We start from the raw sequence: 15,210 nt of genomic DNA, 5'->3' as shown, positions 1-15,210 counted from the left end.
TTCACCCTTTTTTTTGGGAATTTGTGTTACTTTTTTTTTTTTAATTGTCACTTTTTTAAATCTGTGTAACTTTTTTTAATTTGTGTTACTTTTTTAGTTCATCACTTTTTTTAAATTTTTGTCACTTTTTTTTCAATCGTCTTTTAAAAAAAAAAAATGTCACTAAAAATAGTGACATTGTGTCACAAAATTTTTATAAAGTGTCACTTTTTAATTTTATACGGTATTTTTTACTTTCAATAAATTTTTTATATGATTTTTCAAAATACTCATAATTTTAAAAGTATTTTTGTTAGTTATCCTTAATAAATTTTGTTTTTGGCTTTGGTCCTCACGACCATTGAGGAGGCTTCTTAACATGCCCCTGACATGACCTCACCACAAAGGTCACATCGACAACAATTAAAATTTACAATTAACAAAACATCTAGTATAAAAAAGCAAAATCTTCATAAAAGTGAAACGGGAAATTCCCATGAAAATGTAACAAAAACTATTTTTATCATTAAACTTCTATTCAGATAAATAAATCTTGGGAGATAGTTCAGTGGTCAGACTTTAGATTTATTCCCAATGGTCACCAATTTGAATTCTATCAGGACCATTGAAACAAGTACTCGACTATAAACTTCAGGATCCCTTAAAATTAGTCGAGGTATGCGTAAACTAGCACAAACACCTACGATAAAAAAAGTAAAAAAAAGATTCTAATAAAATAATTTTACATATGAACGTCTAATTTTTTTCCCACTTTTTAATCATATTTTTTCAAAAAATTACTTTTCACAAACTTTATTATCAAACAGCCCTATTGTGCAACTGTATTGAAATATTAAGACGGACATGCTCTCAAACTCAGTAGATTGGAGGTCACCGGTCAGGGGTGTTATGGTAATTTCATAGCATCTAAAATCCAGGAAACAAAACCCACCTCCGTCTCCCCTTCCACCGCTACCACTTCTCTTACTCCAATTCTCTCCGGCAAACTTTGTTCAACTTTTCGATCATCATTATACCCGCCGAAAACTTCATACTTCCCGTCGAATCCTAAACCCACATCTCACAACTATACGTACACATTCTGTTTCTATACCTCATAATGCACGAATGGCTCAGTACAGGCAATCCGGAGGTTTCTTCAATAGCAATGGCGGTATGCGAAACGGCGGAGATCAACTATCGATCGGCATGCGCGGTGGCGGAACCACTTCCTCAGTGCCATACCACCACCGCCGTCGATTCAAAGGCCCACACGATTACAAGATCTCGATCGGCTGCTGCATCGTGATACTCGCCTTCATACTCTCCGTTTCGGTTTTTTTCTATTTTGCATTGCAAAGTAAAGGTACACATCGTGATCTATTGGATAGTCTGGGAGTTTATTTTGATTAGTTATATAGATTGAGTTTTCACTGTGGGTGATTGAGTTCGAGAATTTGCCGTCGTGGGAGGATTCGCACAACAATCAGCTTCCCCCATATTATAAAGTGAAGTTCATGTGCAGCTATGGCGGCAAAATCACTTGATCGAAGTCATCTCTTGTCAATTTCAACTTGGGAAAATCAGGAATCAAAAAGGAAGTGTCGAGAGAAACTGTTCCTGCATGTGGCCTGTTTTTTAATAAGATCTGATACATGATGGTGGAAAACATTCCCATGCCGGAAAAGACCAGTTGAGGAATCCCAAATTTTTTAGCAGATTTTTATATCCAGCCAAAAATTGTATAAGAGATTATGCAGGTAACAGATTGATCAAGATTTTGAATGGTGTCTTCAAAATCCTGCTACATTAGTATTGTAGAATTGGCGAAAGGAACAAAAAAAGCCATGGATGTCAATTTATCAGTGCTTTCGACACCTGGAGGGACACCATACCATTTGTTTCTTGTGGAAATGGGAGTTCAACAATTTTAATACCGTAATCAAGGAGAGAATCTTGAATCTTAACCTTTGATCGAAATATTAGATTCAGTTCTCTATAGAATTTCAGCTCACAGATTGTTGATGAGGCAAAAACGGAAGATGCATGTGACGAAGAAGCACAACATGCAAATGATTTTGGAAAATATTTGATATAAATGATTTCAGGAATGATATTAGTTTATTAACGGTCACGAGTGTTTATACAATTTTTTGACATTTGACATTTTAGTTTAGTCATCAATTTTCGTTTCTTGTGAGCTTATTGAAAACTTAGTTGTATTTAAATTTTGGGTTATGATTATATTGCTCAAGTTGTTAGTTCAAAAGTTTTTAATTTGTTCATCAATTGTGAACTTATTAGATAATTTGGCTATATCAAAAATTGTAGGTTATGATTTGTCACTTTTTAAATTTTCTTTCACCCTTTTTTTTTGGGAATTTGTGTTACTTTTTTTTTTTTAATTGTCACTTTTTTAAATCTGTGTAACTTTTTTTAATTTGTGTTACTTTTTTAGTTCATCACTTTTTTTAAATTTTTGTCACTTTTTTTTCAATCGTCTTTTAAAAAAAAAAAATGTCACTAAAAATAGTGACATTGTGTCACAAAATTTTTATAAAGTGTCACTTTTTATTTTTACACGGTATTTTTTACTTTCAATAAATTTTTTATATGATTTTTCAAAAAACTCATAATTATTTTTGTTAGTTATCCTTAATAAATTTTGTTTTTGGCTTTGGTCCTCACGACCATTGAGGAGGCTTCTTAACATGCCCCTGACATGACCTCACCACAAAGGTCACATCGACAACAATTAAAATTTACAATTAACAAAACATCTAGTATAAAAAAGCAAAATCTTCATAAAAGTGAAACGGGAAATTCCCATGAAAATGTAACAAAAACTATTTTTATCATTAAACTTCTATTCAGATAAATAAATCTTGGGAGATAGTTCAGTGGTCAGACTTTAGATTTATTCCCAATGGTCACCAATTTGAATTCTATCAGGACCATTGAAACAAGTACTCGACTATAAACTTCAGGATCCCTTAAAATTAGTCGAGGTGGTGTAAGTTAACACAAACACCTACGATAAAAAAAGTAAAAAAAAAGATTCTAATAAAATAATTTTACATATGAATGTCTAATTTTTTCCCACTTTTTAATCATATTTTTTCAAAAAATTACTTTTCACAAACTTTATTATCAAACAGCCCTAAGAATCGATTGTGCAACTGTATTGAAATATTAAGACGGACATGCTCTCAAACTCAGTAGATTGGAGGTCACCGGTCAGGGGTGTTATGGTAATTTCATAGCATCTAAAATCCAGGAAACAAAACCCACCTCCGTCTCCCCTTCCACCGCTACCACTTCTCTTACTCCAATTCTCTCCGGCAAACTTTGTTCAACTTTTCGATCATCATTATACCCTCCGAAAACTTCATACTTCCCGTCGAATCCTAAACGCACATCTCACAACTATACGTACACATTCTGTTTCTATACCTCATAATGCACGAATGGCTCAGTACAGGCAATCCGGAGGTTTCTTCAATAGCAATGGCGGTATGCGAAACGGCGGAGATCAACTATCGATCGGCATGCGCGGTGGCGGAACCACTTCCTCAGTGCCATACCACCACCGCCGTCGATTCAAAGGCCCACACGATTACAAGATCTCGATCGGCTGCTGCATCGTGATACTCGCCTTCATACTCTCCGTTTCGGTTTTTTTCTATTTTGCATTGCAAAGTAAAGGTACACATCGTGATCTATTGGATAGTCTGGGAGTTTATTTTGATTAGTTATATAGATTGAGTTTTCACTGTGGGTGAATTTAGTTTAGTTTTACTATTCATTTGTTAATTAACGCAAGTTACTGGAAAGGAAATAAAGAAATTGTAAATGATTGGACTGTATGGTTATTAGATTGATAGTTAGCACTGATCAAACTGTTGTGTCTATTGTGATTGCTAGTGTTGTTTTTGAAGTGAGATTGTATTTGTGCGTGGTAAAGTATTTTCACTTAAATCTAATGCGTCCGGGGCATTTATGAATTGAAAATATGATGCTTTGAAATGTTTTATTTTTATTTTTATTTTTTTTCTTCTTCCTTGTACTAAAGAAATTTCATCTGCAAAAGAGAACGTTCTTGTAGTAGTATTTGACTCCAATAATTATTGTGATATTGACATAGGTAAAAGTTCGAAAATTGTGATCCATAAGACTTCGTATAATGTAAACGAGTAGTAGTTTGGAAAGCCAGTAAAATATGTGGTTATAAACTGAAGTAAAGCTGCTTTTTGGCATAATTGTCTATTAGTGCTTAGTATTCCAATATAGTTGATCAAGTTTGGGTTCCAACTACTGTTGGGTTTTCCTAGTTTGTTCTCTTTGTGTTCATTAATATGGAACTAGTCAACTAGGCCTCAAGTTTGGAGGTCAAGAAAAATGAATTCAAATTGAAATGGAAATATTTCAAATTCCATTGCTAGTCCTAATCTCTGCTTTCAATCATAGTATTAGAATTTTACTGGTACACATTAGTTGGTAGTCTATAATATGGCATTTACTTGATCTCTTCATGATAGGAGCAGATACGAACTGGTATAGATCTCAAGACAATGACATAGAAAATGATACTGATTTTCTCATGAATGTGACCCGGACACAGAAATCCAAAGAACTCAAGTTTGGACGTGGATCTGTTTTGCATGGCCGGGATTCAAGGTATTGGGACAAGGATGACAGAAGAAGAGATGTAGATTACAATGAAGAGGAATTGAACCGAGGCCGGGATGGTTCCACAAATAAGGTTCATGCTGCAATCAGAATTAGGGATAAGAAGTCTTCTACTACTGGTTCTCATAAAGCTTCGGATAACAGAAGAAATGGTTTATACAATGAGGCCGGGCGTGACGAACTGAAAATGTATGAAGCTGAGTATGAGGCTTCTTTAAAGAGTAGCGAACAGTCTAAACATGTACATAGCAATAAAAATCAGCAATCAGGTGACGCTGATTGGAGAAAGCATGGATCTGCTGATGATGAATATGATGATGGTATTGATTTACAGGATGACGAAATCAAAGACGATGATGATGTTGGACATGATGATGAGGAGCATTCTGGTGGCCATGAATCCCACAGGATTGATGGTGGAGAATCTTCTCATCTGCGCGATGCAAGAAACAAAAACCAGAAAAATGTTGAGGAAGGTGATAAAGTTTCCTTTGATTTGGCCAATGAGGAATCACTTTCAATCTCCCTGCATTCCAAAATCAAAGTCAAATCCAGACATGTCAGTTCTCTTGATGGTCAATCTGTTCGAAGAACAAATCCTGAAAGGCACTCAGGTTCCAAAAGGAAGCCAAAACGCCGAAGAACCTCTGGTAATTTTCTACCGATAATTGTAGGAGTTACTTAGAATAAGAAGTTGCCTTTTTTGGTTACTTAATTAGTCAGTATTGTGTGAATTATATAATGATGATACTATATTTGACATTGTGTGTTAGTTATTCGGTTTTTTGAAGTTCTTTATTTATACCGTAACTTTGAAATATGTTCTGTGATACTAAAAACCCTCATGCATAACAAACAGAGCGTTATTCAATATAACAGCTTCATATATCCTTTTCAGCTGCTCTGTTCTATTGATTGCTATATCTACTTGGAGATCCAATGATAAATCCTTAGTGACCGTTACAAGCTATGTTTCTGTCCATCTTTCCATCTTTTAACTTGTTTTATTTAAATCTAATCACTCTTATGAACATGAATCTCTTTGGGTGTACATCTATCTTAATATTCTGCATTCTATGTTCATCTTATGAAACTTTGCCATTTAACAGCTTAACTCTTAGAATTATATAAAGCATAGAAAGTCTAATTAGTGTCTTGTAGAATTTAAATTTTAACCTTGAAAGGAATTTTGCTGTTGCATAGATTTCCTATAGCATTTCGGCTTTTCATCCCATCACTGTAATCCCATACATTACATCATTTTCAGTTCCTTCTCCCTTGTTAATAAATAATAATTGATCTAACGATAACCTTTTGGGACAACATGTATATCTACAGGGACTTTGATAATCTCCTTATTCCTAAAGGACATGCAATGTGCAAGGATTTAACAAAATACAAATAAAATTTACTAAAAGTATAGTGTAGAGTTAGGTTAGCTTTTCAAGGTTGAAAAATGAAATATTTATAGATATTTTCAGTCCTGAGTACTTGACTACTTGGAGTAATTGATGAATGGTTTACATTATTTCAACTATATTACTAAAATGACTAGTGGCTTGGCATTGCATAGATTCGTTCAACTAATGTATGTCATGAGAAATGTCAATTAAAAGAAAGGTTAGTTGGAATGGTTAACATGAATTTTTTGAAATGTAAGCAAAACAAACTTGAAGATTATGATGCTTAGCATATTAAATGTTTGAAATAGTTAGATGAGTTATTTCACCCTCTTTTACTAAATTTATTATTATTTGGAATATAACTCCGAAATTCCAGGTTCATGTGAGATGAAAATGTTGAATTCCTCTTCACTGCTTGTAGAGCCTTTAGAAAGTAGAAAATTTGCAAGATTCTCTCTACAATATACAGAAACAGAAGAGAAGCCCACTGAAGATGAAAGATGGTTACCCAAATTCGCTGGACATCAGAGACTCAAAGAAAGGGAAGAATCGTTTATTGCCCATGATCAGAAAATAAACTGTGGCTTTGTGAGAGGTCCAAAAGGGTCTTCAGGTACAGGATTTGACTTGGCTGAAGATGATGCAAAATACATGAGTAGTTGTCACATTGCTGTGATGTCTTGTATATTTGGGAATTCAGATCGCTTGAGATCGCCAGTGGACAAAATGGTACTTTATTCCTTTTTACTTTGTTGTTCATTATCAAGTTGTTTATTGGATTCCCTGTAGGAGTGCTAACTTGTGAAACTTTGGTTTACAAAAATGGAAACATGAAAAATATTTGGATTTGTATTGATAGAATAACTTTAGCAAGGTTGAAGCAAAATGTTTAAACATTCATCTCTTTATCAAGAATCATTGTGATAATGGAAATGTTAAGAAGGGCAAAATAAAATGAAATATACAAAATGATAAACACTAACAAAGAGTGGGACGTCTCTTTAGGGGTTTGATATAATCAATCTGAACAATTGTGAAGTGTTCTATAAGCCCCCATTCGTTTAGCTAAAAATCAAATTTTTAGTAAATTTTGATTTGATAAAAGTTGATGAAATGTGTGGTTGAGAAGTTGGTAGAAGTTGTGAGTCCCTTGATATGTGGTAGAAAATGAATGTGAAAAATGAGTTTTAGAAAATGAGGGCTAAATAGGGCTAAATCTGTTTCTTCTTTTCTTTCTTTTTTATCCATTTTTTACTTTTGAAATGGAAAACATATATGGAAAAACATGTTTCAATATCAGATCACTTGGCTTTTAAGGGATTGTGTAACACGTTGCGTTTCGTTGGTTTTCCATTTATTAGAATAAATAAAGCTTGTTTAGTGAAATCTGATTGTTGTCTTTTTGTATGCTGACCTGCTTTGCTTGTGTATATGCCTGGCATCCTCATTAGCATCTCATCAACTAAATAATGTGGCTTACTTCCCTCTTCCAAATCACAATACAGCACCACATCCCCATCTGTATTAGTGTTTCTAAGATACCAGCTTGTGCAGTTGAACTTGTAGCATTCAATGAGCTGGTCAATTTTTCTCATCTAACCTTTTTCTTTTTTTTTATTAACTGGTCAATTTTTCTTATCTAACCTTTTTTTTTTTTTTTTTTTATTCTTAATAATAATTCAGGTCTCTCGTTTGTCAAGGAAAAATATATGTTTTGTAATGTTTGTGGATGAAGTTACTTTACATATGCTTTCTTGGGTGGTTAATTTTTTTCATTTAACCTTTTTTTTTTTTTTTTTTAACTGGTCAATTTTTTTTTTCTAACCTTTTTTTTTTTTTTTTTTTATTCTTAATAATAATTCAGGTCTCTCGTTTGTCAAGGAAAAATATATGTTTTGTAATGTTTGTGGATGAAGTTACTTTACATATGCTTTCTTCAGAAGGTCAAGTGCCAGATAGAATGGGCTTTATTGGGTTGTGGAAGATTGTGGTTGTGAAGAATCTTCCTTACACTGACATGCGGAGAGTTGGGAAGATACCAAAATTTTTGCCACACCGTCTTTTTCCTTCAGCCAGGTAAAATTATAGGCTTTTCACTTATGTAATGGTTCCATATTTGGGCTCATCTTGTTTGTACTACTTTCTAATTTTGGTCGATGATAATAGATCTGAATTTCTAGTCCATGAAAGAAGAATGAAATTATTTCAAAAATTCATTTAGATGTGCTGGATCTGCTAGTTAATGGTGACATTGAACCTGATAAGATTCAATACAACACTCACATTATTTTGATTCTGGGAATTTATGTCTTCCCACCTCAACATTTGCCAAACTAACAACCCCTGTTGTATTTTAGATGAATATGTAAGAAAGTGTACAACAATGAATAATCCATTTGATTTTGGTGGTCCAACAAAATATTTCAATTATGGAGGGAGTATTGAGTTCTGTAATATATTAGTAAGATGATTCTGTGGATAGAAGAAGATTAATCATGAAATTCTCGACTTGATATTCCTTTTTAACAGTATGGAGTGAGCTACACAACAATAAAATTATATTTTGCCTTCTACTCAAATAAGTATTTTTGAAGTTAAGCGTTTCTTTTCTTTTTCTAAAAAATAGCTTATCGAGATGTTCTTTTTGTGTTTTACTTTAACTTTTTGCTTCTGGAAATTATTTCAGGTACTCAATTTGGTTGGATAGCAAACTTCGTCTCCAACTCGATCCAATGCTTATCTTGGAATATTTCCTGTGGAGGAAAGGTTATGAATATGCTATATCCAATCACTATGACCGCCATTGTTTATGGGAAGAGGTTGCCCAAAATAAGAAGCTTAACAAGTACAACCATACTGTTATAGACGAACAATTTGCATTCTATCAAAACGATGGGATGAAAAAATTTAATGCATCAGATCCGAACAAGCTTCTTCCCAGCAGTATGATCTGTCATTTTCATTTTGTTTGAATATTTCTCTCAGCATAATGTCTGTGTCTAATGTCTTGTTTTTTAACAGACGTACCTGAAGGGTCTTTTATCGTTAGGGCTCACACACCAATGTCAAACTTGTTCTCTTGCCTTTGGTTTAACGAGGTTGAACGGTTCACTCCTCGTGACCAGCTGAGTTTTGCCTATACATATCACAAGTTGAGAAGAATGAACCCCGAGAAACCCTTTTATCTCAATATGTTCAAGGTGAGCCCTGAATTGCATCTTAACTCTGAACGAGCAAAACCTCTTTAAGGCAAAGTTGGCCAAACCTTTCGGGCTTCTTTGTGCACTTTAGTGCATGTTTGGAATGGGGTACTAGACAAGATGGGACATTATAATGAAATTTTATCTTATTATTTTTCTTGGCATTGTCTAAAGCCTGTTCACATGTAATACAGGACTGCGAGAGGCGAAAGATTGCAAAGTTGTTCCATCACAGATCAGAGGAGAAAGGGAATATCACCCTACATGAAACGGCATAGTTTCAAGACGACTTTGAGCCATATCTGAGAAATCGATTCATTTTTTTTGTACAAAATGATTCACCATGGGTAAACCATTTCTTTCCAAGTGATAGCAAAGTTGCATAGTGGTGATTCTGATATCACACAATGAATGTAGATTGCCAAATTACCATGAAGAATGATAGATGCATACTGATTTGATTGACGTGAAACAAGAAAAACAAGTTCAGTTTTGGTGGCTCCTCATTCTACTTGAAGGGGAAAAGGGATAGTCAATTCATAGAGCCTATGTTGATTTTAATCTCCAATATCATATGTAGAAAAATGAAGCACCCAATATTTTTATACCAGATATTAAATAATGATAATTCAATTCCACTTTGTATTTTTTTTAAAGAATTTTCGGTGCCATTTTGATCTCAGATTGATATATTTTGTTGGTCGTTCAATTCTGTACAAGATATTAATGGATTGTGTGATCTGTAGGCTATTGCGGTTTAAAGAAATTTTAGTATCTTCAAAGAAAATTTTAATTTTATTGATTATTTACTAACTTCAGTAAAATTCAAAAGGAAAGCCACCCATGAGCTGGCATCCTTCTTGACTTCTAGTACAGTTAGTTATAATTCGGTTGATTTTTATTTCGTCCGTGGTTCGTGAAGATTTGGTTGAATGCATTAAATTTCATGGAAAATGTCATATTGGAGGAATTCGTTTTCTACTTTTGTTGTTTGATACGAAAGTGGAAATGAAGTTCGAATTTCAAGTTATACACACTTAAAGCATGCTTTTGACCAATTGAGTGGAAATCGAATTCTTATGATTTTGGTGAGTTTTTCTTTTCTAATTTACATGGAATTGGTTTGTCCTTTTCACCTTTACTATCAAATGGACCCAAATTGTTTGGCATCGAAAAAAATTGCCATAGTTCTCAACTTGGAAGTATTCAACTTGATTCTGATAGAACACGAGGTAACTTTAATTGGATGTGTTTCATCTGGAAGGACCTTCACAGCCAAGAAAATTAAACGTTTGGGGGCATGATTGCTATGTTTTGGTAAGTTGGGGACTCAAAAGCTCATTGCGTGAAAGATTATGAACCTCTGCAGCTATTTTCCTATTTTTAGATTCGTGTAGTACTTGGCATTTTTGGTATTTCTTCTATTTGTCATAAATTGTCTGGATGCGCTTTACAGCTTGGAAATGTTTATTTATGTGAAGACAAATAATTAGGCATTCAAGCAATCAAAGGCAAATGGAATCATCAACTTAAACAAATTATTCTACCTTACACTTGTACCTATTACAATATGCAAACTCAAATTAAGTTGTCACTTTCTTCGATCTTTCGAAAGATTCAATGAATCAAACTAACATCTCTCTATCTCCTGTGGACACAAGGACGCAAAACCAATGAACCGTCTATCAAATTATTGATTAGACGATTCTAGTGCGATCATATCAAACTTATGAATGAGTTGTACACTCATGAAATAAGTTGTTGGCTATTACCGAGTTTTTGATTTCTTGTTCGATTGGACAAGATTAGTTGAACGATCAAATTAGAACTTTCCTCGAGATTTATAATTGCAATACTTATAACTTCATTGTTTGTAGACAACAGGATTCGTCATTCTCTTGAGAAACAATTCTTCTACTTATCAACCAAACAAAAAAGTTGAAACACTAAAAGATATACATTCAACCCCTTCAACCATCCTCAATAAATTTAATTTGTGGAATATGAAATTAAAACAAACTCAAATGTGCATGAAAAGCGTGTGAACAAATTTTGATTAGTCATCATGCTCGGTTCTTGATAGAACTACAATTGTTATGTACAGAAAAAGCCTTTCTCATCAAGATCTTCATAAGCAATAAAATGCTTAGTTTTTTGCCAGAAAGCAAATTTCCATTAGGTTTCGACAACTTTAAGGTTTTAACACTCAAAATTTGTACATCTCTGTCAGATGAAGACATACCAGAATCTGCCACAAGTTTTCTTGAGAATTCTTCATTGAAATCCTCCCACAACATGTCCATTTTTTCCTCAAGCTCATCATCAACATCGTCTTCTTCTTCTCTTCTCTCGATCTTCATACCGGTCGAACAGTTCTTTCTTTGATTCTTGTTGCAAGTTTCTTTGCTTTCTTCTTTGTCAACTAATCTTTCTGGTTTTACATGTGGTGGGGGGACGGAAACGGGGCACCAAAGGGGTGGCGAGTATATGAAGCGCGGTGGAGAATCGGCAGCCGTGGCGGGGAAGCTGAAGTCTTCTTCTTCAATGGCCATGAATTTGTGTCTGGCTTGTGTAAAAAAGGATGTGAAAAGAATTAATGGGGTGGTTGCTAGTATGAAAGGTTTGGTTGTTTTGATAACGTCTGAACATTTTTAGTTCTACTTGTTACACTAATAGCTTGTTTATGAGAGTGAAAGATTGGTTACATTAATTTGGGTGGGTCCCAATCAAAGTTGTATTATTGAATTGAGTGGCAAATTATCATAATTATCATAAAATAATGTTGTTTATAAAACATTGTGACCACATTTTATTGCATGCTAGCTGTGATTAGATGGTTACATATATTTCATAGCATGCCGATATCGGTTTGGGTTCAAATCTGTTCGTCATTCATTTATGAAAATTTTGCAGTATTAAACATTTAATAAAAACAAACTCGATTAGACTCAAGACGAGTAGATATGTCAATTCTCTAATGACTTATGCTTTACCCCTTTGTCGTTACCAATTTATAAGAATTTGCATGTCAAATATTTGACGAAAAACAAACTCAATTTGCACGCAATAGAGCGCAACCACATGATTGTTGAGATGAAAAATTTTAACTTCTTTTTCTTCTATAAATCATGTTCTACTAAGGCTTAAAACGCTTACTTATTAGTATACAAGTAATTCTCAAAATAATAATTCTGTTACTTGCAGAAGTCGAAAAAATTTACTTAAATTAACTCTCAAAAGTATGAACATGTGTTTGGAGATAAAAGAAGAAGGAAAATTACTTAAAAGTATCTTACATTTTTTAAGCTTAATCAAATATACTCTTAACACTGTGAAGTACAATCCAACTTACCAAACCAATCATTTTAACTATCATATAAATTCATTTGATACCAGCTACAAGAGGCATCACATGATGGTTTGAAAATGAAAGATATAACTGAATCAAAAGAGACTCAATTTCAGTGTCACAAGTTTCTTCGACAGGCCAAGCGAAATAAAATCGACTGAACAAATTTAGCCAAAACTCTATAATGAACCGATGAAACAACAAAAAGCACTTAATGAAGACAACTATGAATGAGAATGCAACTATTTAACAGTTTTAACTCGAGAAAACAAATTCCAGCTTTTTCCGAAGGAGATCAACTTCTGAATTCTTCGACAAGGTTATTCCATCGAGCACTAGTTGAAAAGCTAATAAGCTAACAAAAACATGAACCTCCCGTGTCGATATGAAACTAAAGAGTGAGATCTTTAGGGTCCTCGATTATCTTGGCCAAGGTTTGCAAGAAAGCTGCCAGATCAGCGCCATATATCACACGATGATCTGCAGTTACATTTACCTGGAAGAATTGCATTCGAAGGTCAGTAAAAAGAAGAACAAGATTATAAGTGTTGTAGTTAAGAGCATGTTTTGCAAAACTTAAGTTATTACTTAAGATGATCCAACATACTTTTTACCTACACATTTGGTCAGACCGACAATTTACTACCCACTTATTATTCATATATTCCATAAGACCCAAAATTTATAAGCATTAAAATGACCAAGAATCTACCTGCATTTGATTTTTCAGGCCAATCCGACCATCCTTTGTACCAACCAAAGTGGGTTGAGATGCACCCACAGCCATTATTGCACCCTGTGAAAATGCCACCAAATAAACTTCGACAAACATGCTCTAATGCATTTAAAGAGATAATTTACAATATCTAGTCGACTGATCTAGTGGAAAAAATGGTTAGGAACTTAAGTTTGAACGCTTACAGTTCCTGGAGGTAAGATGGCATCAAAACGGTCAACACCAAACATTCCAAGGTTAGATAGGGTAAACGTGCCTATAAAACGAGCAAACATCAGCAAGTTTTATAGGGGATTAAAGCAGTATAATAGCATTACTTCTGGACACAATAGAAGAGTGAGAACATAAAAGAATTGAAATCAAATGTGGCCTAAATTTCAGAAAGTAAAACCAAATTACTGTGAAAATTTTAGCATTGTTGTGCATAACAATGAATGTGTTCTAATTTTCTGTCTCGGAGAGACAGATTAAGAAATTATAACCTGCCCAGAGTTGTAAAATGACAATTAACAAGAACTTGGTAAAATACTCAAAATATAAAGCTTGCTCACTAGAGGATCAAGCCCAGCTCATTCAAGTTTTCTAGCCTTCAGACAGATTCAACCATGTTTCTATAAAGTTAATATACATTCATGCATACAATTGGCAAAAGTGTATTATTCAAAACGATGCAAATACACAAAGTGATAAATAAGTTAGCAAGTTCAAACCAGGAACAGAAAATATATATTCATCTATGCTCCAATCAATCAAAAACAAAAAAATACTAATTTATTTATTGAAAGATATAAGTTGGTTTTGTATCGGCATGAATTGCTCGGTATTACTATGGAACTACATTTTCGGATCCTAAAGTTCTATTTGCATGTCCGTGCAAGGGCAAACATGTTTCAGCCACAAGATCTTGGTCAGAAAATTTTTTTCAGTTCAAATAAGAAATATACCTGTATTATATTCGTGAGGTTGCAGTTGTTTTGCTCGTGCCTTATCAACTAACTCCTTCCACTTTCTTGATAAGGAATATATATCAATCTACGAACAAGTTTAATGAGAAACAATTTAATACACTGCGTCACTAGAGAAAGTGAGAACATGAAAAAACGTAATGGCCTGATCATAAAATAGACAATACTAGGCTAATTCTCACTTTGTCAGCATCTTGAAGCACCGGTGTAATCAAACCACCATCAATGGCAACAGCAACCGCAATGTTGATACTGCTGTTGTATGTAAAGCTCTTACCATCTCGACAACTAGAATTCACAATGGGATGCTTAACCAGTGCAAGCGCTGTTGCCTTCGCTAGAATTGCAGTCATGGTCACTCCCTTCGACTTGATCTAAAATTGCACAATATAAGTTACTCATTAAAAAATCTGAACAAGATTACAAAAACAAGCACCATTGCATCAAATCTTCAATGTTGAAACAAATTTCTCCACCCTTCTCTTTACTCGAGTAATTTTTAGTTGATTTTGCTTATTTCTTTGATGAACAAGCCTGCATTTTCGCACATTCCACTTCTTAAATCCGATTCCCCAACCCCCCCCCCCCCCCCCCGCCCTCTCCCCCCCCCCCCCCCCCCCTCCGCGGCTAGAATTGCAGTCATGGTCACTCCCTTCTACTTGATCTAAAAATGCTCAATATAAGTCACTCATTAAAAAATCTGAACAAGATTACAAAAACAAGCACCATTGCATCAAATCTTCAATGTTGAAACAAATTTCCACCTTCTCTTTACTCGAGTATTTTTTAGTTGATTTTGCTCATTTCTTTGATGAACAAGCCTGCATTTTCGCACATTCCACTTATTAAATCCGATCCCCCCCCCCCCCCCCCCCCCCCCAAAAAAAAC

General features: G+C 34.2%; 3 protein-coding genes across 7 annotated transcripts in view; 1 reads left to right on the top strand and 2 right to left on the bottom strand.

Moving 5' to 3' along the window:
- Positions 1–834: 834 nt before the first annotated feature.
- LOC111394389 lies at positions 835–9,963 on the top strand. 5 transcript variants are annotated; one of them, XM_023020187.1, is made up of 8 exons: positions 835–1,345; positions 4,524–5,318; positions 6,448–6,800; positions 7,755–7,815; positions 7,997–8,147; positions 8,758–9,014; positions 9,093–9,271; positions 9,466–9,963. In XM_023020187.1, exons 1-8 carry the CDS (start codon positions 1,108–1,110, stop codon positions 9,547–9,549), a joined length of 2,118 nt encoding a protein of 705 aa, XP_022875955.1. In that variant the 5' UTR covers positions 835–1,107; the 3' UTR covers positions 9,550–9,963. The 5 variants fall into 5 exon arrangements, with proteins under 5 accessions (XP_022875955.1, XP_022875953.1, XP_022875954.1 ...); XM_023020185.1 differs by having other exon boundaries at positions 4,518–5,318; XM_023020186.1 differs by lacking the exon at positions 835–1,345 and adding an exon at positions 3,174–3,684.
- A 1,246-nt stretch (positions 9,964–11,209) lies between these two features.
- LOC111394388 lies at positions 11,210–12,045 on the bottom strand. The gene is made up of 2 exons (XM_023020183.1): positions 11,751–12,045; positions 11,210–11,717 (listed from the first exon to the last, which is right to left on the bottom strand). The coding sequence occupies exons 1-2, from the start codon at positions 11,821–11,823 to the stop codon at positions 11,335–11,337; spliced, it is 456 nt and encodes a 151-aa protein (XP_022875951.1). The 5' UTR covers positions 11,824–12,045; the 3' UTR covers positions 11,210–11,334.
- A 574-nt stretch (positions 12,046–12,619) lies between these two features.
- The window catches only part of LOC111394387 (dihydrolipoyllysine-residue acetyltransferase component 5 of pyruvate dehydrogenase complex, chloroplastic-like), a 4,439-nt gene continuing 1,848 nt past the window's right edge, over positions 12,620–15,210 (bottom strand). Inside the window, exons 2-6 of the mRNA XM_023020182.1 lie at positions 14,504–14,695; positions 14,301–14,388; positions 13,542–13,612; positions 13,333–13,416; positions 12,620–13,116 (exon numbers count right to left, since the gene is read on the bottom strand). Coding sequence (XP_022875950.1) covers positions 13,012–13,116; positions 13,333–13,416; positions 13,542–13,612; positions 14,301–14,388; positions 14,504–14,695 — 540 coding nt within the window. The 3' untranslated portion in view covers positions 12,620–13,011. The remainder of the gene's footprint in view (positions 13,117–13,332; positions 13,417–13,541; positions 13,613–14,300; positions 14,389–14,503; positions 14,696–15,210) is intronic.

Source organism: Olea europaea, chromosome 5 (genome assembly GCF_002742605.1).
Source record: "Olea europaea var. sylvestris chromosome 5, O_europaea_v1, whole genome shotgun sequence".
NCBI classification, from domain to species: Eukaryota; Viridiplantae; Streptophyta; class Magnoliopsida; order Lamiales; family Oleaceae; genus Olea; species Olea europaea.
This window is presented reverse-complemented; position numbering and strand designations above follow the sequence as displayed.

Bases quoted from the DNA above. Each gene is read 5' to 3' on its own strand.
- LOC111394388 (XM_023020183.1), bottom strand. From the start codon at position 11,823: ATGGCCATTGAAGAAGAAGACTTCAGCTTCCCCGCCACGGCTGCCGAT. The intron at 11,718-11,750 runs CACCCCTTTGGT...CCGTCCCCCCAC, and splicing joins ACCGCGCTTCATATACTCGC to CACATGTAAAACCAGAAAGA.
- LOC111394389 (XM_023020185.1), top strand. From the start codon at position 1,108: ATGGCTCAGTACAGGCAATCCGGAGGTTTCTTCAATAGCAATGGCGGT. The intron at 8,148-8,757 runs GTAAAATTATAG...AAATTATTTCAG, and splicing joins CGTCTTTTTCCTTCAGCCAG to GTACTCAATTTGGTTGGATA. The intron at 9,015-9,092 runs GTATGATCTGTC...GTTTTTTAACAG, and splicing joins GAACAAGCTTCTTCCCAGCA to ACGTACCTGAAGGGTCTTTT.